Source organism: Xenopus laevis, chromosome 3L (assembly GCF_017654675.1).
Source record: "Xenopus laevis strain J_2021 chromosome 3L, Xenopus_laevis_v10.1, whole genome shotgun sequence".
Taxonomy (NCBI): Eukaryota; Metazoa; Chordata; class Amphibia; order Anura; family Pipidae; genus Xenopus; species Xenopus laevis.
Window position 1 is genome coordinate 38,894,452 of NC_054375.1, and position 27,391 is coordinate 38,921,842.

The 27,391-nt window shown below is 36.9% G+C and overlaps 1 protein-coding gene across 1 annotated transcript in view; it reads left to right on the plus strand.

The window, feature by feature from the left end:
• Positions 1-1,116: 1,116 nt before the first annotated feature.
• lcp2.L (lymphocyte cytosolic protein 2 L homeolog) overlaps positions 1,117-27,391 on the plus strand; it is a gene marked incomplete at its 5' end in the record, with an annotated part of 64,435 nt that continues 38,160 nt past the window's right edge. The window contains 3 exon segments of the mRNA NM_001092298.1: positions 1,117-1,440; positions 5,497-5,559; positions 9,064-9,110. Of these exon segments, the coding sequence (NP_001085767.1) occupies positions 1,363-1,440; positions 5,497-5,559; positions 9,064-9,110 (188 nt within the window).

The window sequence follows — 27,391 nt, forward strand, 5'->3', positions numbered from 1 at the left end:
GTCCAAGTATCCTTTTTGTAAAGCCAAGAAATTAAACATTTTTGGCTATTCCTGTGAGGACAGGGCTCCACTGAGGCATGCACCAACTGCTGCTCTTTAATTAGCACATCTAAATGATGTGCAACTAATGGGGAGTGTAGGGGACAGGTAGGGGGGAACCAACATGCCACCCACTCCTGACCAACACAGTCACCAGTGGCATAATTACCAAAGAAGCAGGGGGTACAACTGCATCCAGACTTGCGCCCCCCTAAGATCACACATATGGAGGAGGTAAATAAGTGCCTGCAGCAGACACATCCATGACATGTTCCTAGCTGCACTACTGCCAGAACTGCAAATTTGCAAAAAAATAGAACACGGTCAGCAAAAAAATGGCCAATCGCTGGTTATGTTTGCACTTTGCACCCTGCTTTCTGTATGGAAAATGACACCTTTGTATTTGTATTTTATTTGAAAGAAATATAATGAGCCACTCTACCAAAATTCAAACTTTGGGAATCCGGATCTTATCACATTTACAAAAACACGTCAAGTCTGCAGAATGTATTCAACACCATGGAGCTGTCAAGCACCAGTTTACTCTATGATGTATTAGAGCTATGACGCAGCACTGAGCTCTAACACCCTTCCCAGATGCAAATCACAAGCAGGAATGAATGATTTAAGCATAAATTCCCTGCCCTGGAAATAATTGCTAGAAAACAAATAGTCAAAAATTAAATGTTCATTATTTTTATATGTAACCATAGTAAACTGGCCCTGTGTCTTCTCATAATGCCCATAAATCATAGAATTCCCATTTTCTTGCTGATCAATATACACTGGAGTTTAAGTACAATATCATATCTCGTGTTTAGAACTACAGTTCTCAACTAAACAGAATTAATAGAGAATTTACAGGTGCAATGAAAAAAAATGCTGCATAAATGCCCTATTAATGGTGCTGCAAGGGAAGGAGGTCTGATTACTAATCACTAATTGTTTTGTGTGTGTTTTTTTTTTTTCGTATCTACAGTTTACCACCATGAACATGTCTCATTTGAGGAAGTGGTACAGGAAGTCTGTTGACTTTTTCTGAGAAGCGAGCAAGGGGAAGTTGCATTTTCAAAAGATGATTCAGTGTAATCGAATGGTAAAAGCTGAATTCTGTTTGCTTTGTTAAACTAACCCAGGTATCTACAAGAACACAGTCTTGGAACTTCACAGGAATAGCCAACATTTTTGAATATCTTGGCTTTGCAAAAAAAAACAAAAAAAAAACGGATACTTGGAGAATCTTGGGCTGAAAAAGGTATAAGGTGGAGGCAACTGGCTATTATGATCCAACCTGTTCAGTAGAAAAAAGAAAAGAAGAAAAACATGGATTTTCGAAACATCCCATCATGTTCTGAAGTCAGCTGTTGGAGCCCAGAAGCTCTCATTGAATATTTTAGAGATGTAAGTACCGTTATATAAAACTATATATTAGTATATATTTCATAGAATTAAACTTTTATGTTTTTAATACCTACTGCAGTTGAATAAAATAACTGAGCTACACACACACACATATATATATATATATATATATACAGGTATGGGACCTGTTATCCAGAAGGCTTGGGACCTGGGGAGTCTAGGGGAGATGCCATTTCTTAAATTCAGAGCTTTCTGGATAATGGGTTTCCAGATAACGGTTACCACACCTGTACATGTAAAAGAATATTTAATAATACTATGGGGCAGATTTATCAAGGGTCGAATTTCGAAGTTGAAAATACTTTGAAATTCGACCATCGAATTTAAATACTTCGAATTCGAATATCGAATTCGAAGTTTTTTCCGAGATTTTGGCAATCGATTAAATCCTTTGCAGTTGAACGATTCGAAGGATTTCATCGATCGATCGAACAATTTTAATTCGATGTGTAAAGACTTGGAAAAAGTGTGTAGACAGTCCCCATAGGCTAACATAGCAATTCGGCAGGTTTAATTTGGCGAAGTATTGAAGTCAAAGTTTTTTTTTAAAGAGACAGTACTTCGATTATCGAATGGTCGAATATTCGAATGATTTTTATTTCGAATTGAAGTCGAAGTAAATTCGAAGTCGTAGTATCCTATTCGATGGTCAAAGTATCCAAAAAATTACTTTGAATTTTGAATTTTTTTACTTCGAAAATTCCCTCGAATTCACTTCGACCATTGATAAATCTGCCCCTATGTCTTAATATATTTCTTATCTACCACTTGCATTCTAGGGGGAGAATACAAAACAAATGAAAACTTTTTTTTTTTCAATAGCTTCCTTTTCAGTTCCGAGTTCATTGTGTTTTCAGTTTCTAACTAACCTAAATATAGTTATCTAGATAGATAGAGATCTTTGCAGAATAGACTCATGACTATGTTTTTGAACATTGTGGGATTGTTTTTTACTCTGCTTACTTATAGTCATTCTAACCCCAGTAGCAATTTGTTGCTGAAATACAGATGGAGCAAACTGTATCCAGATATTTTGTTTAGATGGCTCATTGCGCCCCACCATGTGAATCCCTGTACATAGATACATATCACACTTCACGGAAGCCATGTTGTACCATGCGTGCTGTTTGAGCTCTGTGATGTCAAAACAAAGTTTGCTCCATCTACATGCTCCAATTTAACCCTTGACATACGGATGCATTTGTGACTTGTGTTGTCAAAAACAAAGTAATGCTGCACATTTCTAAGCTTAAATCACAGGTCTTTGGTCTATAAGACTTTTTAGGGCTGCCCTGTAAATTCCCAATTGCATTGTGTCTACTACTGTCATTTACTACCTGCACGTTCACCTTTCCTCTGCTGTTTGTTACCTTTGCTTTAAAGGACCTTCAATGCCCTTTTATTGATTTTTCAGCAGCTTCAAATGTTGAAGGTGTCCTTATTTAACATGAGGTTTTTCATTTAGTGAGCTATAAAATACATCTGATCCCTGTTTATTTCCAACTGGCAGCCTGCATAGTATGGTAAAAATAACAGTTTTTTTTAAAAATTCTTATACAGGTATGGGACCTGTTTTCCAGAATGCTCTGGACCTGGGGTTTTCTGGATGACAGATCTTTCTGTAATTTGGATCTTCATATCAGTAGAAAATAATGAAAACAATAAAGGGGTTGTTCACCTTTGAGACCTTTGAGATGAACTTATAGTATGATATAGATAGTCTGGGACAATTTGCATTGATTTGAATAAAAGACTGGAATATGAATTGGAGAGGCCTGAATAGAAAGATCAATAATAAAAAGTAGCAATAACAATACACTTGTAGCCTTACAGAGCATTTGCTTTATAGAAGGGAGTCAGCGATGCCCATTTGAAAGCTGCAAAGAATCAGAAGAAAAAGGCAAATAACTATAAAAAAAATCATTAATGAAAACCAATTGAAAAGTTGCTTAGAATTGGCCGTTCTATAACATAATAAAAGTTACCCTTTAAATAAACCTAATAGGCTGGTTTTACTTCCAATAAGGATTAATTATATCTTAGTTTGGACCAAGTACAAGGAACTCTATTATTACTACAGAGAAAAGGGAAATCATTTTTAAAAATCTGGATTATTTATATAAAACGGGGTCTATGGGAAATTGCCATTCTGTAGTTCAGAGCTTACTGAATAACGGGTTTCCGGATAATGTATCCCCTACCTGTACTTTATTTCTACTTGTTTTGCAAGCAGGCTATGGAATAACATTGCGAGTAACACATTCCCATTGATATATAAATTTACAGCAATGAAAATGGTATATTGGCAGTATTGTCCACTACCTATAATACACCTGTGGTCAGTGGTTAATGTGGTCTGCTGCTTGGTATCTTAATGCACAGACACATACCCACAAGCAAACTATATTTACATAGATCAAAAAATAATAATAATGTATCATGAGTCGACAATGGCCAGATTTCAAATGGAACTGATGCAAAATTGTTTTTAAAGAAATGTAGCCGGCTGTTGTTCTGGGTCTAGGTGGATTAACAAACAACTTTATTAAATACGAAAAGTCATGCCCTTGTTAAAGCAGTTATTTCTTAACTTCTTGATCGGTGTAGTAAAATATGTTTATCAATAAACTTACTACTCTATATAAAACTCTGTGAATTTACCCAAAATCCATCTGTCGTTCACTCTTTAATATCACGGTGCAGGTATCATGTATAAACAGGATAGATTATTTAAATGAATGAGATAATTATATTTCCGCATTTGCCTTTAAGCTCATACAATATTTAATGCCGAATTGGTAAAATTACCTCGACACCATCAAATATATTTGAATTCAGCAGAAAGATAATTTTATAGAATATACAATTTCATTACACAATGACACATACATTATCTGCAAAATACATTGTTATAAACAATTCTTTGTGTCATCATCAGTTATGATCAGTTATTAGTGTCACATTAATCATTGGAACACGTGTGCTGTAACATATAACATATCCATTGCTCAACATGTTTAATATTTAAGAACTCGGGAGTTCCCTGGAAATCTAAGGTGCCTTCTGAGATCTCTATACTGGTATGGAACCTGTTATCCAGAATTCAACCTGGGGTTTCCAGATAATCGATCTTTCTGTCATTTGGACCTTCATACCTTAAGGGGCAGATTTATCAAAGGTCGAATTTCGAAGTAATGGGAGTTTTTTTGAACTCTCATAAATTCAAAATTCTAATAAAAAGACCAACTGAAATTTATTAAAAAAATGTAAGTTTTTATCTGCAGGTGTATAGGCCATATTTATTTGAATTTGAATCGTTCGAAGTAACATCGTATTCGATTTGAAGTTTTTCCAAGAAAGTCAACCAATTGACTCCAAATAGGTTCTAGGAGGTCCCCCATAGGCCAAAACAACATTTCAGCAGGGTTTAGATGGTGAATGGTTGAAGTCGAAGTTTTAAAGAGACCATACATGATAAATTTAGAACTTTTTTTTTCAAATTCGATTTGAATTTGGACTATTCCCTAGTCGATTATAAGGATTTCAGTGATCGATCGAATTATTCAATCCTTGATAAATCTGCCCCTAAACAAACCCTTTAGGCTGGTTTTGCCTCCAATAAGGATTATGTTTGGATCAGGAACAATGTACTGTTTTATTATTACAGAAATAAATGAAATCATTTTTAAATATTAATATTATTTGGATAGAATGAAGTCTGTGGGAGATGACCTTCCCATAATTCGGAGCTTTCTGGATAACAGGGTAATGGCACCTGTATATTGTATTCTTTATCTCTTCAATTTATGATTACAAATTACATAGTCTAAAACGTAATCAGCATATGCACTTCAAACTTCTAGACTACAAATTCTACCAATGAGAATGTTCTCAAGTATAATGTCTATAAAATGAAGTAAATTTAAATTATCATTGGTTTATCATGAATAAGGATAGGGTTAATCATGTGTTTGTTTAATGGAAATGCGATTAATTTCTGTTTTTTTTAAATCATTATCTGTTTCCTTTTAAAAGCACAACCTTCGTGACTGTGAAAAGTTGGTTAAAAAGCAAGGAATTACTGGAAGACGATTTTTGGTGAGAACTTTATTCCAAAAATGTATATTTTCATATAAATATGTATTTATCTCCATTTGCACGCTGTACTCGTTGTGGTTAAAATACAACATTTTCTTGCAAGAAACTTTCTGCTTTTATGGTGCAAGATGGTGACCCCCCCCTGACAGATTTGAAGTCTGGGATCGTTGCTGCTATTGAGAAGCTGAAACATTAGGCTTGTGAAATAAGTTCAGTATATAAAATATGGCATTTTTAGCCATGTTAATTTTTAGGGTTTAGTTCTCCTTTAATTCTTCCTTCTCCTGCCACACATTGAACTTGTTCACAAAGTCCACCATCTTTGTGAACTTTATTTGCCTCTCAGGTAGTCAGGTAAAACCCTAGACCCTCTGTAAAAGTCAGGAACTAAAAAGTTGTACTTCTTTTCTGTATGTTGAACCATACAGGATCCAGTTGTAGTCATACAAAATGTTGGTGGCTTTTTCATGTTTTCATCTTTAAGAGCTGAGCACTTAAAGATGTGAAATGAAAAATGTAGTCCTAATGTGGTATCACCTAATATAACTGAGGATGCAGGCCTATGTCTATATTTATTAAGTGCAGCAGTGATCGTATTAGCTTCTACTTACCTCATCTACAGCATTTATCACACACACAGTGCTATATATTGCTCCTGTATGCTAATTTGCTGTATACATTTATCATAATAAGTGAAGTCCATCCAAATTCTAACCAGATCCCACATAGGGCTGAGCTATTAGGCGTTAGTAGATTTAGCAACAATACTTAGCAGTTTGTAAAACATTTGCAATAATTATGGATAGGGATGGGTGAATTTTTTCCCTTGTTTTGCCACGGAAATGATGCTCATAGACATGTGCGTCAGAAAAAAAAGACGCGCAACAAAATAATTTTGTCGCCCATAGACTTTAAGGGGCGTCGGCAACATTTCGCTGGTGGCTAATTTTTGGCGAAACGAAACGGGTCAAATTCGCCCATCCCTAATTATGGATTAATCAATTTTTTTTAGTTAATTTTGAATTCCCTGTCTACCATTTGCACTTGGGAGTAAGAATTTAGCTGGGTGTTGGTGCTCACTACAGCTGTTGTGCTGCACTGCACTGAGGGCCCACCCCCATTAAAATGCATGACATTGTGATGAACTGACACAGTTTTGGTAAATGTAGAAATTCTTAAAAACACTTCAGAAAATTGGTTAAACAGGCAAAATATCAAACTTCATAACAGGATTCCAAGCAGTTCAATATTTTTGTTTTAAATGTATATGAATTTGTGCCAGAAGTCTAATAAAATGGTGCTGATCTGTATAAAAAGGATCCCTACAATAAATACTACTATAAAAGTGGTCCCTGCGATAAACAACAAATATGAGGTCAATTGATCAATTTTTACTAGTGGTACTACTATGCTTACTACCAACACTGAACACTAACGCCACAGGAAATATATTTTTAATAAAATCAATAAAAAAAAATGTAGGCTAGCAAATGACACATTGAAAAAAAATTCCTTAAAAATTGAAATTTGAACTGCTGGGAATACCTGGTAATAATGTCTGGCCACCTTCACTAATTATATGATTATAGTACATTTTTTTTATTGAAGTTTAACATAAAATGGATTATATTACCAGGGCATACTATATTTACGAACATGGAATAAATTGCTTAAAGGGGACCTGGCACTTTAATAAATAATTCCAAATCTTTTTCTATTGTGTTTGTCAGGCAAGATAAACTTTACTTACACCATGTAAATTATTTAAATCTTGTTCATTCAGTCTTGGAATTACACCATCACAGCAAGCAGGCAGACGCCATTTTGGTCCTTATTAAGGCAAGCGTTGCATCATCCCAAAATATTGTTTATGTGCCAGAATAGATAATTAAAAAGAGACATGCCCATGCACTAGGTACATGATTAGAGGGTGAGAAGGGAGGAGGAATTTGAGGAGTGCTGGTACATCTAGGAAGTGCAGAGATTAAAGTGAAGGTAATTGCTGAGTACCTTTTTATGACAGTTATGGATGTTTTAAAAGAAAAATTTGGGGTTTCATGTTTGGTTTAAAAAACCCTTCATTATGCAGCTTTTTATGGCTGGGTGAAAGGTCCCCTTTAAATTCTGCCATCGGTAGCAACACATTGCATCTTTATTTTCATTTTCTTACTTATTATGACCGACATATTTATGATTTTTTTACCAATCACATCCACCTCTGCCCCAGCGAAGTCTAAAGTATTGTTTCCCCTACCACAAATGCACACACAAAGTTTTGTTTTTTATCAAAAGCCAAAAATATAAAAGGATTGCACACTCTCAAGTTCAGAAAACAAAAAATGTTTATTCACAATCAATCACATTATGAAAAATGCCCTATGAGCTTTTACCACAAACTGGTCTTCATCAGATAAAAAATAAAGAATACTATTTTTCCACGATGAAGACCAGTTTGTGGCTGAAACTGATAGGGGCATTATTTCTAATGTGGTTGGAAAATTATAACGTTGGTGAATTCTTGAACTTTTGCTATGGAGACATTTAGGGGGTTATTTACTAAAATCCTTATTTATTCAATTTTTTTTATAATACAAAGCTCGACTTAATCCCCATTCACGATTTTGCCTTATTTATCATTAAAATATTTTGAATAAATCAAATCGGGGAAAAACTTGATAAAATGGAGCGAAAACCTGTATCTGACTTTTCTCCTGAATGGCTCAATTTTTTCAGGATATTGCCCAAAACCCTGAATTTTTCATGTTATTGTGCTAAACCCAACGCAAATTGGGATAGAGACATCTGCCATTGACTTACACATGACCTTGACAGGTTTGAGATAGCGGATTTTCAGATTCAGGCTTTTTGCAGCATCGGGGTATAATAAATCTCGAAAAATGTTTTTTCTTTCCACAAGAAATTAGAGGTTTTTGCCCCAAAAAGCCCAACCAGAAAACTTAGTTTTAGTAAATAACCCCTAATTGTTCTCACAAATCCCTTGTCATTTCTTATAAGCTATTCCCCAAATGATATTAGGCCACACTGCTGAATTATAAACAATGTCACACATTTAGCCAGCTGAAAGGGCACATTCCATACAATTCAGTAACGAAACTAGAGGGGGGCAGGCCCTGGCGCGGGACACGCAGCCGGACCCCCCTCCGTACGCGTGGAACGCGCCACTGATACAATTGACAGGAAAGGCTAACAAGAACCAAATAATGTAGGGAACATGGAAAAAATAATGACAGAGGTGAAGCAAGTACCTTAAAATTTTTATTTCTAGATGCAAAGGAAAACCCTACAACCAAAATATAATGGTTCATTTCTTAATACTTTAACTTCACTAAAAGTTTTAGTAGCTCTTCAATTATTGAACACTGGTGCTATGAAGTACTTTTTTTGCTGACATGGAAACTTGCCTGATCTTTTCAAAGACTACGAAAATTGCATGTACCATAAATATTTTGCTTTCTTCTGAATACTTATTTATTCTGGTTCCAGGAAATGACAGAAAATGAAATTCAGAAGTTTCCTAAATTAGCAGTACCGTAAGTATGCAATGCACAAAAATTCTTAATACCTTTGCATAATTTGTTAATGTGATGGCGAGTATACGTTGAAGTAACAGTTGTATCAGTTGCACCACAGGGAATGAGTTTCTGTACAATATAATGCTGCTTATTCTGGTTTGGTGGTATAGTCACTTGTTTCAGTTCTTCTGTACCATGTTATAGACTCATCAGCAACTCTCATGTCTTGTCCTCTCATGGTCTTAGTTCCCTTATCCCTGTTGCCTGTAAAAAAAATTTGTTTAATTTCCCTTCTGGTTATATAATATCCATATTTGGGGAGCGTGGAAACACATATATTTTTATGCCTGAAACTGACTTTTTTCGTGGAGAAGAAGCAGGTTTTGAAAGCCAGAAAACTAGAATTCCAAAGGATCCAAGGATCAACATGTGACAAAATCTTTGAACAAATTAGAGCAGTGATCCCCAACCCCTTGAATGTTGCTGGCCTCATAGCAAGTGCTTATTTTTGAATTTCTGGTTTGGAGGCAAGTTTTGGTTGCATAAAACTTCATGTAGGCTGCCAGTTACATAGGGGCAACCAAATAGCCAATCACAGCACTTATTCTGCATCCCCATGGACTTTATTCATGCTTGTGCTGCTCCACGACGTTTTACATTTGAATCTGGCTCATGGCTAAAAAAGGCTGGGGACCTCTGAATCAGAGGTTAGTGAAGACCCAGTAGTCTTGGTACATATTTATCCAATGAAAAAATAGAAAAAGTAAGGACTTCATCAACAATTATTTCAGAGTAGTACATGCCAAGTAAATGACGGGCGCAGTGTCGATTCTGCACCTCTTCCTTCTGCCCCAGCCACATACCTCCTACCCCCAATAATACATACACACACCACTGGTTTGGAAACAGATGGCCGCAGTTGTTTATTTTAACACAGTAATAGGAATAATTAACATGTAAAACATTTTAAACTTTTACCAACCTTTTGTATATCAAAAATTAACTACCTTTATAATGTTATTCGCCCACCCGGGGGAAAGGGGAATGGGGGTGGGGTGGCTGTACCCAAACTGCCAATATAGGTTACTGTGCCATTTCTCCCAAGACCTAAACCGGGCTGCCTACCTTCCCATGAAGACCCAGGCCTACAAGGCTACTTCCATTCACTATGAAATACCCCCTTTTAAATTCCCCTGGGGGTCTACAGGGAGGGAGGGCGGGATGTTGCGTCCTGCTGCCTCCATGTCCTGGTAAGTATTACCGCTGCTCTGGCCCTTACCACAAGCCGGGACCCTCCAGCCAATCAGAGCCCTACAACAAAGAAGGGGGCGGGGACAGGCGCTACTCCTAGGCCCTGTCAAGTGCTTCCCCTATACGGGTCATGGGGTCCCAGGAAAATATATGAGCTATTAACTTAGCCACGAAAGAAATGTATGCATAGCCATTGGGGCAGGTTAGATGGTCTTGGTTTTCAGAGACTTAAAGGATATTTCTATAGGGAATGGCTTCTTTTTTCCAGGTGGGCTGCACTACAGTACAGTTGGTGCAGTTATTTTGGTAACGTGATGATCTGGAAAGGGGAATGCTATGTGGAAAATGGTGGCATAATGATATAATTAAGGTATACTCAGATGACCTGCAAGTTTGGAGATCACATATAGTGCAATTACATATAGTATGCCTATGATGTTACTGGTACTGCAGAAACATAGATTTGGATTGAATTTGTTACAAGACTGAGCAAAATATATAGAAATGCATGAAATGCTTGCTTGAGAGAATAAGCAGTAATTGATGATAATGCCAAACACTGTTTTCATAGAATTTTTCCTCATTTGATCTAGATTCCAAAAATTGAAACATAGACATTCACTACATCGGCAAATACGAAATCAGAGGACAACAAATTCACATAAATTCAGTACATACTTTAGATAGTATGAAAAGCAATCATACAAAATTCTAGTAAAAAAGATAAAGAATATTATCTTGAGGAGGGTTTAATTTCATATGTGAGCACATGAATTATACTTGATAATAGTTGATAATTTACTATAATAGTCATCTCATTCCTTGAGATAAACAATAACTACCGCTTTAATAAATAGTTTTAAGTCTAGTAATAATCAACAGTTAGCATTAACTGGTCAGTTGTTTGAAAGCAAAACAAACATCTACTCTTTAATGATTATGTAGAGCAGTGATCCCCAACCAGTAGCTCGCGAGCAACATGTTGCTCTCCAACCCCTTGGATGTTGCTCTTAGTGTCCTCAAAGCAGGTGCTTATTTTTGAAATCCAGGCTTGTAGGCAGGTTTTAGTTGCATAAAAACCAGGTGTACTGCTTAACAGAGCCTCAATGTAGGTTGACAATCCACATTGGGGCTACTAAATGGCCAATCACAGCCCTTATTTGGCATCCCAGGAACATTTTTCATCCTAATGTTGCTCCCCAACTCCTTTTACTTCTGAATGTTGCTCACGGGTTCTAAAGGTTGGGGATCCCTGATGTAGAGTGTTTTTAATAGGTTTAAATACATTTAGAGGGTTATTTATTAAAGTCCGAATGCCAAAAACTCGAAAAAGTCATGGTTTTTCCTTTACTATAAAATCCAAATTTTTAGTGGATAAAAAATTTGAATTTTTTTCGAGATTTATTATAACGTGAGGATGGAAAAAGTCAGAATTCCGGCATCTCAGACCTGCTGTTGTATACAGTATAAATCAATGGGAGAGGTCACTATCCTATTTGCAAGTTTCTGTGGTCTGCGCTCGAATTAGCCTGAAAATCCGACTATTTCAGACTTTTCAGGCAAAAAAAAATCTGGCTTTTCAGGGAAAAAGCCAGTTATATATATATGATTTGAGAAAAAACTCAAAAAAAATCTGATTTTCACTTTATTTTATAGAGTTTGATAAAATCAAGCTTTTTTATTAATAAATAAGGCCCCATCATGGATTCTAGTTTGGAGACTTTTTTAGTTAAAAAAATCTTGTTTATTACCGATATCAAATTCCTCTCAAGGTTTTATTATGGTAATTATAATTAAATATGTATTTTTTTTAGCATTACCTATTCATCATGGATTATATCACAGGGATCGGAAAACACAAAACATTTTGGAGAGGGCATATATCTTTGGCACCACGATTCCTGGTTTCAGCAAAAACTCTGTATAGGAAAGATGACGATTGGCGATTCCTGTGTAGTAGCTGCACCATTTTTTTATAATAGCATTATAGTGTTTGTCATTCGCAACCTGCATGCACAAGTCAAAAATGCCCTTCCCTGCTGACAGCTGCTTTTGTTCACTTGAATGGGAAACACAAGCTAGAGACATGTACTGGTAGGTGGGTATCACTGACTCATCCATTGCATCAAAAGCAGCAAAGAATCCATTTACCAAAAGAATCTAGGGAAGACATCAGCAACAATGTTGTCAAAATGATTTTCTGTTCGGATGGATATGGAATTGACTTCAATGCCAGTTTAAAGGAACTAGGGATGCACCGAATCCAGGATTCGGTCCGAGATTCGGCCAGGATTCGGCTTTTTTCAGCAGGATTCGGATTCGCCAGAATCCTTCTGCCTGGCCGAACCGAATCCAAATCCTAATTTGCTTATGCAAATTAGGGGCAGGGAGGGAAATAAAGTAAAAATGTTCTCCCCTTTCAACGCCTAATTTGGATATGCAAATTAGGATTCGGTATTCGGATTCAGTATTCAGTCAAATCTTTCGAGAAGGATTCAGGGGGGGGGGTCGTTCGAATCCAAAATAGTGGATTCGGTACATCCATAAAGGAACAAATAAATTAATACTAATCCTGTCCAGCTCAGAGAACTTGAATATTCCATTCCAAGTCATCTGGAATATAACATTCTATTACATAACACTCTTATGAATAATACAGGCCTTTTCTGTTGCATTTTGTAAATGGTTGTAGGCCAATCAAATTAAGTTTTACATAAACCAGTCTCCAATGAACTTTAAATAAATGATTTGTTAAGGTTTGATATTTATCGAATGCTGTTTTTTTGAAGCTTCTAAAATAACTTTGAGAAAGAAAAGCTTTTGTGATTCTTGAAAAACTGGGCCCTTTAATGCTACCCGTAACCCTTGTTCTATCATTTATTGTTCTAAATTTTTGTAAAGCACTGTATTACTAGCTAGTGCTATATAAATAAACGATGATAAAATTATTTATGTGCATAATCAGAACAGGGGTTGTATAGACTTAAAGGAACAGTAACACAAAAAAATGAAAGCATATAACATATAATATAATGTTAGCATGCACTGGTAAACGCTGTGTGTTTTCTTCAGAAAAACTACCATAATTTATATGAACAAGCTGCTGTGTAGCCATGGGGGCAGCCATTCAAGCTGAAAAAAAGAGAAAAGGCACAGTTCACATAGCAGATAACAGATAAAACACCATTGTATTGGACAGGGCTTATCTGTTATGTGTTATGTAATCGGTGCCTTTTAATTACATACATGTCCCTGGTGATCTAGTGGGGCGCGGGGACGCTGTGGGAACACCTGAAGCTTTGAGTCCGACATGCTGATACATTCTGTTCCTATGCGTGCGCCTCTGGGTTAGACGTGTGCCTCTGGGTTAGACGTGCGCCTCTGGGTTAGACGTGCGCCGGCGTCTTGACATCATTTTGCCTTGCCGCCAAATTTCAAAATTTAAAGGGGCCTTGAGCTGTTACTCATTGGCCAATGTAGGTTTATTCTGATAATTCCTGGGTGCTATTCTAGTTTGTTATTCCGTGTTTTACCTTGCCGGATCCTGATTCTTGTCCTGATTGCTGCCTGTCCTGACTCTTGCCTGTTTTCTACCATTCTCCCGGATCCTGATTTGTACCCGCTACCTTTTACTATCAACCGGCCTGTGACTTTGATTACGTTCCTGTCTCTTGATTTTGTACTGCGCTGCATTATTTTGTATTCTGTCTTTCGATTGTGTACTGCACATTTTCCAGCTTGGTATTGACCCAGCCTGTCCCTGGCCATGTTCCTACTCTCCGTTTCTGTTTGCACTTATGGTTCCCTTGCTTGCCCAGAACTCTCTCCCTTGTTCTTCCGTAGACCTGGCGGTATCTGAGTAGCGGAGGGCTCCACCCGAAGTCAAAGGCGACTGCTACAGGCAGAAGAGTGGGCTTAGACCGGAATCCTTGGAGTTAGTTCTGGGTTTGGGATACCTAATGTCACAATTACCAATGCAGAGCAACAGTACATTATATTTAAATTGCTTTCATACACTTACAGTTTTTGGTGTTACTTTTCCATTAAACTATGAATGATAGTATATTAACCTGTCAGTAGCTATTACTGCATAAAATGAATGATGTGTACGTCGGAGTACATTTGCCCGAGTGGACAACTGTGCACACAATAACGTTCTTGCCTTACATGAGGAAACAGGCAGGCATGATTCAGGCAGGATAACTGACAATGGTAATCTCTTGAATTCCCCTTGTGCCATTCTAAAACAACATAGTATTTTCCACATGTGTATACAAAATAGAGAAGCATATTCTCTGCATAACAAAAGCTCTAACTGTTGTCAAAGGCTTATGCAACTCAAACATTTGAGCAAAGTTAATGCAAACTAGGCACAAGGGCCCGATCAAGTCTTATTCCAGTTTAACCAGGACATTATTTCTGATTTTCTCAGACTCTCATATGGCATGTTACCAATGGATTGGAATAAAACTGATGCAACAGCATTATTTTAAAATAAAAAAAATTTTGCTCAAATGTTTGAGTTGCTTTTTGAAGAAACAAGTAATTGTGATGGATATATTAGGGGTTTCTGTGTTATGTGGGCCTCTTTATCAAATTTTGGTTTGGAAGCCTTCTGTGTGGTATATACCTGATACTTTTCAGTCGTCCCAGCTAACTTAAAAGCCTTTAAAGCATATCTTTTCTTGCCAACCAACAATTCTGTCAAACAACAAAGGGTTTACTTTGCGACAAAGTTCCTTGCTTACAAGGGGAATATACTGACAAGTATATTTATTAAGCAGCATTTTAAAGACTTCCCATTTTTGTTCTGTGTTTAATCATAACAGGCACTTCACGTGGGGGGTGGGTAGCATCCGGAAGAATATCAGCAACGGTGGAGCCAGAAAAATAGATAAAAAAATAATAAACTTTAATTAAATCCTTAAAATAGTATATACAGGCGGGCAGGGAGAATGTAGCTTGACGCGTTTCGTGACCAATATGTCATTTCATCAGAAGCTCCAAGCTACATTCTCCCTGCCCGCCTGTAATACTATTTTAAGGATTGTATTAAAGTTTATTATTTTTTATCTATTTTCCTGGCTCCACCGTTGCTGACGATCGGTCGTAAAACACCCTGGAGCACCGTTATTTCAAATGGGTCCTTTTTACCGAGGCAGGGAGGGTGGGAAACACAATTAAGTCTGAATTATTTTACTGTACATCCCCTTAAAAACCCTTCCAAACCAACACTTCTCCCCTTGCCTCCTCCCCTAGCCTGTCCCTCTTTTCTCCTCCACTGTTAGCCCCCTCCATTGTTCTTACCTGGGGGCTGGGGAGTGAAAGACTAGGCTACATCTGGGGGCAGGGGGCCCCGCCTAACCCAATGTCAGCCCTAAACGGGCTTCATTCCTCCTATTCTTTAAATGCTCACCCACACAAATGCTAGAGATGAGTTGAGAATTATTAGTTATTACCAAGTCCAAAAGAGAGTCATTCCGACTAAGTTCCTGAACTGGCTGAAATGAAAAGTTGTCATTAAAGGGGATGTAAAGGCAAAAAAATAAAATCCCATTTTTACTTTCTGTAATGAAAAAGAAACCTATCTCAAATATACTTTAATTAAACAATGTGTACAGTTTTTATAAGAAACCTGACTGTATGCAGTGAAATTCACCCTTCGTTTTTCTTGCTCTGACAGCTGCAGTTAGGAAACTTCCTAACTACCTCTAAAGTGACAATTTGCTCACGACCGCCACAGAGATAAGCAGTTTAGAACTCTTGCTCCAAATCTGCATACATACCATGCACTGGGTCAGACCTTCAATCTTGCTAGCACTCATACTGTAATCCCAGTTACAGATCAATAAGCAGGAACTCAAAAAATAGAATATATAAGAAACTTTTTACCTTGATTGAACTCCTGTCTTTGTAACTCCAATTACTGAGTCCCCACTAACTCCTGTGCTTATAACTCCACTTACAGAGTCCCCACAAACCCCTGTGTTTGTAACTCCATTTACAGAGTTCACACTAACTCCTGTGTTTGTAACTCCACTTACAGAGTCACCACGTAAAGAGAACCCACTTAAGAGCAGATATCCAATAGAGCAAGCTCCACTGGAGTCCCAGGGGTTCTATTTATTCAGTCTGTTCAGGAGCACTAATCAAACCCCTCCCATCTCAAAATGGGGGAAATGTAACTGCAAAGTAAAGCAGCTTCTGGCAAACTTGCTGTAAACACAAAATCACACCAAACTGTGCTATCTAGCACCTAAGTGTATGACGCGCCGGAGATTTCCCCAGCTTCTTACCTCCCGGCGCGTCTCTCCTTGAGTGATGGCACCCATTCACGCACTTCAGGGTCCGTCTTTAAAGTGACTCTGGCGTCCAACGCTGAGCGTCTTGACGCCTGCGACTTGTCATCAGGATGGTGTCAAATTTGAATTTTTGGTGCCAAAGACTGCTTAAAAGGCCATTTTGTTAATGCCCAAGCTGGTTCCAGTTTTTCTGATCCTGCCGAAGCGTTCTTTATTATTGAATTCCTGTTTTTTTTACTTTTTGCCTGACTCTTGACTACAATTTCTGCCACCTACCTTGAACCTTTTGCCTGACTTTGACTGCGTCTTCTCTTCATCCCTGCCGGTACCTCGCTTACGATTTTCGCTACGCACTTCCTTGTTGGATTCTGCAGCAGAAAGCCCAGGGCCCCAAAAAGGGCGTCTCCTGTGCGTCCGCAAGGTACAGTCACCGACCAAGGTTCTTGACAACGTGGTCGTTACAGTAAGACTGAGAAAATTAAAAATTAAACCAAAGTAGTTATGATTTGTATATACATGGAGAACTAGGCATGACAGCCTGAAGAAATACACTATTACAGTACATAAACTCATTCTAGTTTAGCCAGGCCATTATTTCTGATTTTCTCATGATCTCATATTGCATGGTACCAATGGATTGGAATAAAACTGATGCAATGCCATTATCTATTATAGTAATAATTTGAACTATTAGCTTTACCCTTATATTTGCTCGGGATGGGACCGATTATTCTCAGGTGTGGGCCCTCGCACTGGTGTGGTGGCAGGGTACAATGCAACTGTAATCAGTATTATTTCCAAAGAATGGATGCCAGTGGCCAGAACATTAACCAGAACTGATTTATTGTATAAGTATAATGCAACAATGCAGGGCACAGTCATTGACCAGACAGTACACACCCACAAGAAAGACCATCAGCAGATCAATCAAACTCATAAGAGGAATATATCCAGACAACCCAGAATTTTACTTCTTTATGGGGGACTCCTCTTTAAAGGGAACCCAGGTTGGAATCTATCTAGTCCCTTAAACCTGTACACTGGTTCCTTGTCAAAGAAACAATGCCAAGGAGGATCTAAAAAACAGGTTTTGGTGGAGCCAGGAGCTGCTTATCTAGGTAGCCCGGAACCTGGATATCTGTCCTAGAGAGAACTGTGACATAAATGAGCTGCCCCTTACTAAATCCTGCACTAATAATAAGCTCCTCAATTGACTCCCATCCACTTAGTGGAGTCTCTGGCAAAAAGCTCCTAGAACTGCATGGTTTTCCTTTTTATATTATAGCACTCTGCCACCATATAGCAAAACTAGGGAAACAATGGTTTGACTCAGGAAGAGGAGAATTACTAAGGGGGTTAGTTACTAAAACTCAGATTTTTCTGGTCAGGATTTTTGGGACAAAAAGTAAAATTTTTCAAGATTTATTATATCCCCATGCTGCAAAAAAGCCTGAATCCAAAAACCCAGCATATCAAACCTGTTGAGGTCATGTATAATCAATTGCAGATGTCCAGATCTCAATTTTAAGATATCGTGGTTTGTGCTAAATTTAGCCCGACAATCCAAAAATTTCTGGGTTTTCGGCAATAACTAGAAAAAATTTAAGAATTCGGGAGAAAAGTCCCAAAAAAATAATATGATTCGGGTTATTCAAGTTATTTTAATGATAAATAAGCCAAAAAATCATGGATTGGAATTTGGTCAAGCATTAATTAAAAAATGGGATAAAATTGGATTTTAGAAATAAATGAGTACACCATTTAACAGTCCCCTACATTTAAAAAGGATTGTTTATTTTTGATTGGCAATTTTAGGGCTGTAAATTGAAAATCTATATTAAGTTTATTAAGACAACTTCCATAACAAGAATTTGGACAGTCATATTAGAGTATATGTGTTTTTTTTAGATTTTGCCAAAGCATTTGATACAGTGCCGCATACATATTTTACCTCTAAAATAGGGTCTGTTGGTCTTGGTTGTGCTATTTGTATGTAAATAGAAAACTGCTGAAATATTGTGTACAGACAGCAGCTCTCCAGTTTGCAATTTCAGCAATCTGGTTGCTAGGGTCCAAATTACCCTAGCAACCATGCCTTGATATAAGAGACTAGAACATGAATAGGAGAGGGCCTGAGTAGAAAGATGAGTAATAAAACTTAGCACTAAAAATACAGTTGTAGCCTTAAAGAGCATTTGTTTTCATATGGGGTCAGTGACCCCCATTTGAAAATTGAAAAGAGTCAGAAGAAAAAGCAAATAATTAAAAAACTATAAAAAAAAATAATTAAGACCAATCGAAAAGTTGCTTAGAATTGGCCATATTATAACATGCAAAAAGTGAACGTAGAGTTGAACCACCCCTTAAAGGTGAACTACTTTAAATTAGATTGGCATTGGGGGGGACTCTCGCGCATATTGGAAAACTTGAAGTAATATGAAACTCTATTGTTCATGATAATGTACAGCTCACTTCCCACATACAAATCAAATTGTATAAATAATGTACAAAAAAGTCGATCTCTATATATATAGGTTGTGGTATGCACATCCTCCTTGTCTACAGACCTTCTTGCTATTTGTTCAGAATGTGAGAAGAAAACATAACTTCCTTTATGTTAGAAAATAGGACTTGTTCCTTACAATAACATTATTTGTTAATATGTGATGATTTCACATATTTTGCAGTGGCACAAGATGGATAGAATTGCAGCACAGATAAGTAATATCACTCAATGAGTTAAAATATTGATCTGATACTATAATAGGTGTTAACATATTCCGCAGTGCTATACTTAAGGGTACATAACTAACATACAAACAAATGGATACAGCAGGCGTAATAAGCACCATCCCCACAAGGGCTCACATTCTAAAGGGAACAGGGATATGTGAGACAAGATATAAAGGGATGTGTCTGTAAGGGGAAATTTGTGTTTGAAAAATATTAAGTCCATGGCTTTAGTGAGGAGAAGATGTGCAAAGGCTGTGACAACTTAACGAGCTAAGTTTTAAGTATTGGTTTGGTTGAAGAGTTTTGTGTAAATACTTGATATTTCATGTGATGGCACTGTATGTTGTGTAGGTAGCAGTGTCGGACTGGGATGCCAGGGGCCAACCAGAAAACCTTAGGCTGAGGGCCCACTTTCCAAACTACTATACCTCCTCTCCTCACTCAACCTCTTTATTCTCCTAGTCTCTTTTCTCTACATACTATACTCTTTTCTTCCAGTATTTAGCCTCTTTGTTCTCATAAACAAATATGTAATGACCATGAAATAGGCCAAATGGTTAGAAGCAAGAGGCCCACTGACCCCTAGGCCCACTGGGAGTTTTCCTGGTGGTTTTCCGAAATCTAGGAAGTGCTGAATGGAAGTGAAAGTAATTGTCTGCTCCGCCTCTTTGCCTAAGGCATAGAGGAGGGGCAGACAATATTTGATTGACACCTGAGATTTTTAAAAGAGTTTACAACAGCTATTAATGCTTTAATACAAAATAGAAATTGGATTTCATGTTTAATTTGAAAAGGAAATTTATTGTACAGCTTTTTGTGTCTGGGTGACAGGTCCATTTTAATACTCAGAAAAAAGGCAACTTTGTTGCCCTGGAGTCTTCTCTCTCCATTCTTTATTTAGTCATTCTAAGTTCAGTCTCACAATTACCAACAAAAATGTGATATCAAATTCATGCAAATTAAAAATTCTTTGCACATATGAACAAGAGTAAAATATAGATATGTTAATAGTAAATAAAGGCTATTCAGACTAGGGACTTTCAAAATATCAGAGGATGCAGGAATAAAACAGAATGACCAACAAAATCCAAATCTTATTTATTAAAATCCAAATTTTCCTGATTATTTCAATTTAAAAAGTCTGACAAAACTAGAATCCCCGATTTGACCTTATTTATTAGTAATAAAAAGCTTGATTTTCAATTTTTTCTTGATTTTTCATGCTTATTCCAGCACACAGAAACTTCAAAATAGGTTAGGGACCTCTGCCATTGACATATTTACAACTTTGGCAGGTCTGAGATGGTGGATTTTCAGATTCTGACTTTTTGCTGCATCACACTTTAATAATTCTCGGGGGAAAAAAATTGAGCCTGACTGGAGTTTAGTAAATAACCCCCCTTAATGTAATGTTTAAATTGTGGCTTGCTGGATATCAATAAGAGAAAAAACTTGTCTGAATGAGAAGGGAAGTGAATTAGTTCCTCAGTACACAGTAAAGCTGTCATTTTCTATCACTACAGAAATACTTTCATTAGCATCAATGGTAGCTGTAGACCTTAAAAAAAAATCCAAATTTATCGTGATTTATTAAAGTCCAATGGTATGAAAACTCTGAATCCGAATCAAAGCTCTCAGGGTCCTGTATTAAGTAATGGGGAAGGTCCCAGTGTCTGCGTCAGTGTCAGTATTGATATCCGATGATTTTGGGGATTTTGGGCCAAAAAGTCTGAAAACCATGAAAAATTTACAGAAAATTCCGAAAACTTCTGACTTTTCAGGCAAAGGCCCAAACCTATGTTTTTGAATGATAAATAAGGTCCATTTGGGAATTCGGAGTTGCTCAGATTTTTATCTTAGGAATACTGAGATAAATTCGGAGCTTGATAAATAACACCCTATATCATTGATTATCATTTTCGACTGTTGTAGCCCTTAATGTCATATATACAATACACAGAAAGAAGACCCATCTCTGTTCTCATGCGTGTCAACTGTGTAACTTCCACATGGAATAGAAACTTACCATATATTCCTCTATAGGCAATGGTTTAGTGAAATCAATAGCTTGTGGCTTCTTTTCATAAAACAAAATACCACTGACTAAACTTGGCCTTTGTATTTTACTGCTCATTTCAGTCCAGTTATCTGACAGCCTGAAAACGCAAGTCATTACCAGAGAATTAAAGAAGTTGATAAAAATAATTTTACAAAACCTCTACCGAAGCCCATACTGCTATATGAGATGCTAAATAATACTTTTTTTCTCATCTGGATTTATTTAAAAATGCACCTGTCCAACATCTGTGGTTTTAGATAATTTGGCTTTACTGACCACAAGTTTAACCACAGGCATTGCTGGAATGGGTAACAATTTAACCTACTGTAAAAGCCAGATGCATGCTTAATTAATGACTATTTCCAAAAGCTAGAGAGCTGGTGGATTTATTTATAACTAAATTACCTTCTAAACAACAAATAAAAGTTCTGCTTCGTGTCAGTGTGGACCAAATGTGTACTTCATTACTTCAAGGCTATTAAAGACAAGGTCACCTTGTATTTAAACAGAAAAAATAGAATAATAAGCTAAGTGCCATATGCTGAAGCTCTGTAAATAAATGGAACCTTTTGTCTACTATTTGCAGTAGTTAAAATACATTTTTAAAGACCTCAGTTTCTTTAGGCTGTTGGGCAACAGGTTTTATCACGTTTTTGCTTGGTTAGTAAGTACAGCAGCATATTCAGGGATTCAGGGACATTAAATACAATATATGTGAAAGCAAATCTACCAGTTCTAATGGTAGCTTCCAGTTCACAAACATTATGGAATACAAGAAAGGCAAGGGAGGTTGCATTAAAAATAATAACACAGGGTCCAGATTTAGGGAAGAAGTACAGGTATGGGACCATTATGCAGATAGCTCTGAATTAAGGCCATCTCCCATAGACTCCATGCTTAAAAATTTTATCATTTTTCTCTGTAATAATAAAACTGTACAGTGTACTTGATCCAAACTAAGATATATTAATCCTTATTGGAAGCCAATTCAGCCGTTTGGGTTTATTTAAAGTTTACATGATTTTCTAGTAGACTTAAAGGAGAAGGAAAGGCTAAAATTAAGTAAGCTTTATCAGAAAGGTCTGTATAAATATACCAGTAAACCCTCAAAGTAATGTTGCTCTGAGTCCTCTGTCAAAAGAAACACAACATTTCTTTCCTTCTATTGTGTACACATGGGCTTCTGTATCAGACTTCCGCTTTCAGCATAAACCTCCAGGGCTCAGTCCTAGTTCGTGCTAGAACCCCAACCCCAACCCCAAAGGTCAGTCCTCCATAATATAAAGAAAAATTGATCCCGGACAGCACTCGTTGTTGTATCAAAATTGTATTAAAGGAGAAGGAAAACTACAGAAGCAGTTTATTGCCAATAGATTAGCCACAATAGTGCAAGCTATAACCCTATATTTATTCTGCAGAATGCTTTACCGTACCTGAGTAAACATCTCTAGACGTTGTCTCTGTTTGTTTAGAATAGCAGCTGCCATATTGGATTGGTGTGACCACTTACTGATGTCCTGGTGTCTCTCCCTGCTCACTCATCGCTCTGGGCTCAGATTACACCAGTGAGGGGAGGAGGGAGGGGGAGAGGAGCAAACTGAGCATGCTCAAGCCCTAGCCCTGGCGGTTTAAGTTGAAAACAGGAAGTCTGATACAGAAACCCATGTGTATACAATAGAAGGAAAGAAATGCTGTGTTTCTTTTGACAGGGGACACAGAGCAGCATTACTTTGATGATTTACTGGTATATTTATATAGACCTTTCTGATAAACCTTACTTACTTTTTACCTTTCCTTCTCCTTTAAATAGTAAAAAAAATACATCACTAGATATGTGCACATTTGTAATAGCGACATTTCGAGCCCAAAATAGGCTCTTTCTAGAGCCGTGTGAACAATGTTTTAAATTCATCTTACGTCCATGTGATATTTAAAGTCCATCATAGGAAGTGACATAGTAACATTCCATTAATGCCTTATACAGGGTTCATGTCATGCATGCTGTATATAAAAGAATGAAACATAAATAGAGTATAAATCTAAATATTTTAAAATATTTTAAATACGGATATCCATATGGTTTACAAAAACAGATATAGATTATAATCCTTATTCAGGCCATGTGGATAAAGGGAGTTCAGTATATTAATCCACCATACCTTCCTCTGTTTCAATTTTAATTCACAGTCCCCTCCTCTCTCCAATGGGGGTACTTTTTCAAGTACCATAAATCATAACTGTTCAGCCGTATGCCCTTTTTCTATAAAGTGAGAGCAGTAGTCCTATATTCCACAATTTTATTGTAGATTTATGATGCTAGATATGTGATTTCACTTTTTGTACAGACTCCCCAACATAAATCACAGGGGCATACAATCACATACACTAAAAATTGAGATAAACAGGTGAGATACCCTTGTATTTGAATAGTCTCTCCTGTGCCAGGGTGTTCAAATGTTTTCCCTTGTATCACATGTTTCCATTGTTTGCAATTCAAACATGGATACATGCCATTATTTTTTATTCCCAAAAATGTACTCTTATGCATGGTCTCTTTGCGTACTAGAGTTCTAGTCAATTTCTACCAAATAGTTCTACCTCTTTTGTACGATATTGACGGTGGTAGTGCAAATTCTCTCACCGTGGGATATGCCCTACGTAATATATACCAATGTTTCCGTAAGATCGTTTGCATCTGTCTACTAAAGGCATCATACTGGGTAACAAATGTAATTCTAGGGCTTTTAGATTTTTTGTCCTTTTTTTGAATCATAGCCTTATCCGCTCTAGCTAACACCCTAGATGGATGACCTCTCTGTTTAAATGTAGTTCTCATTTGTTCAGTCTGTATGTCCCTAACTGCTGGATCACTGACTAACCTGTGAACTCGAGTTACTTTGTTAATGGGTATTGAATTTTTTGTATGCAGTGGATGATTACTTTCAAAATGTAATATCTGATTTCAGTAGGCTTGAAATATAATTTAGTTAGCAAACCTCTCTCTCTATATACCAATACGTCCAAAAATGAAATTTCTTTCGAATTATGTACCTGTGAAAATTTAATAGATGGATGAAACCCATTGAGACGTTCGTGGAACCGAGATAGGGAGCTCATGTCACCCCACCATATTACAAAGATATCATCGACATATCTCCACCAGGCCACACAATGTTTCCAGTAGAAATCATCCCGATATACAAAGTGCTCTTCAAGCCAAACCATGAAGGTTATATGACGGGGCGACGCTCGGTCCCATCGCGGTTCCATGTAACTGTAAATAGAAAAGGATGATAAAGGTCCAATGAGGCCCAAAACATTGGACACAAGAGTGATGACTCAATAAAATTGTATGGAAAATAACTGGAGTTTTGGTCCATTTAACATATTATACATTATAACTTGACCTAGCACCCGATACTGGACTTGGTGTATGAATGTGGGTACTTTCTGACTTGTTTTATATATATATATATATATATATATATATATATATATATATATATATATATATATATATATATATATATATATATATATATATCCTTTCAAATAATATGTTACTTAAGCTTTATAAATGATGGCACTTTCAACATGAACATTTTACTGATATGCATTTCTTTAATGATACATGCATACCTAAAAGCCATAAAGCACTGGAATTCCACACGTGACCATATTGTAAATTTAAGGGGTCAATGCAGGCATCATATGGTAATAAGAGAAATCCTAAATGTTCATGTGAAAGTCAGAGAGAAACAGTGGCTGTAGCTATTCTGCAAGAGTGAATACAGGAAGCAGAGATAAGAAAGTTAAGTTGTGTGCAAGCACTATGTTAATTATATACTTCCTTCCTCCAACAGGAAGCTTTAGAATAACTAACTAGTGTGTGTGTGTGTGTGTGTGTCAGTAATCTGTTTTTACTTTGGGAAATGCAGCATTAGTAATAAAGCTTCCTGTATAATACGGTATTTGCAATTATATTTGTATTTGGCCAGAATCATGTCAATTCTGCATTTAATTACAATGCGAGAAAAATGTAGACAACCTATTTTTCTATTCTAGTTATTATTAGGTACATACAGAAAACAAAAATAAAAATAAAACAAGAATAGATAAGGTAAATTATAAGGTACATTTTTTTCTGCTGATTTTTTAATAGTCTTTGACTAGGCAATCTTTCTGTTTAAGGATTTTTTTATTTCCCTCTGTCCCACACTGGAGATCTATAATTGGGATTACCAAGGACTTTTTCTTGTCCCTTCATACTGCTTTGAATGGACTAAGGATTTAAAGCGAAACTACACCCCCTCACAATTAAACCTAAAGTGCACAAAATTATAAATGTGTCCAGGAATACTACACTATATTATTTTTCTATTTACTTCTTCCCTACAGCCTACAGGCGCTGATCATTTCTTGCCTTTGGATTTACGTACAGAAAACAGCTCAATGTATCAGCCAATAATAGTTATCCGACCCATGTATTTCGATAATTTTTCCAGGACATATTAAAAATATGAGTTTAAGAGGAGATAAAGTGATAGCCAGTAGTAAAGGCACCAGGGTTCTTGAGAATTTGTTGGGCATATTGAAATTTGAAGCAAAGCAAAGTTCAGTCTAGTAAGGAAAACAAACGCAAAAAATGTATGTGTCATCTGTGCACTAAAATAAGGGTCCATGTGTATCATAAACACAGAAGAACTCAATTTTTTGGGTTTTATGGGACCAAAAAAAAATTGTGTAAATCCAGGTAAATGTATTATGCATTATATATTGGTGAGACCACAGAAAAACAATAGAAAATGTGGGTTTGAAAAATTGAGAGTAGGATGTAGTAGGATGAAAGGGACTTTTTTAGCATTCACTGAGACTGTTAAAATAAAGTGTAAGAACAAGATAAACAGGGTAGCAAGATGGGAGCTAAATTCAGCAGAAATAAGTTTTAGTACCGCATTTTGCAGTTCTCCTAACCACAGCCTGAAGCTGTTACAACAGACTGTTTCTATATTGCATCACAATTCAGTGTTTTATTCTGGGTAACAGGCTCAGATGCTTATCAGCTTTTTGGGCTCGTTCTATACAAAGCGTGTTGTGCAAATGTAAACTGAACCGACTGTAAATACACAACTGTTACAGCAGGGTGAAGAAAGACAGACCACACAAGATTACAGGCCAATTAATATCATTGAGCCCAACCATGTGAATATGCATCGGCCCTCTCAATGCAGGACATCACAGTTGGCATCTATTAAAGGACATATATATATATATATGTGTGTGTGTGTGTAAAATACTCTGGTTAATGTTTATAAATATCCACTTTAATTATTTTATTTTCATCTCTTCAATTGGACATATCTATTCAATTGGACATTTTATTTTCATCTATTCAATTGGACATAGCAATAGGCTGACAAGGCATGTTGGGAGTTTCAGTTCGCAGGTTGCATGTCACTGAGAGTCTGTGAGCCTCTTGGTTTGTGACATTTTATTTAACAGTTTAGCAGTTTCTGTAGGTATTTGCATACGGTCACCTCCATTAATTGCTGTAGGATATATCGCGAGTGTGTGTTAGCTAGGGATGCACAGAATCCACTATTTTGGATTCGGGCCGAACCCCTGAATCCTTCGCGAAAGATTCGGCCGAATACCGAATTGAATCCAAATCCTAATTTGCATATGCAAATTAGGGGTGGGAAGGGGAAAACATTTTTTACTTCCTTGTTTTGTGACAAAACGTTTCCCTCCCTTTGCATATGCAAATTAGGATTCTGGTTCGGCCGGGCACAAGGATTCAGCCGAATCCTGTTGAAAAAGGCCAAATCCTGGCCAAATTCCTAACCATATCCTGGATTCGGTGCATCCCTAGTGTTAGCCAAGGTAGGTGCCATCTACATTTTCTTTGTTTATATTTTATAAAAGACACTGCAGCTACTGCTGTAATCAATCAT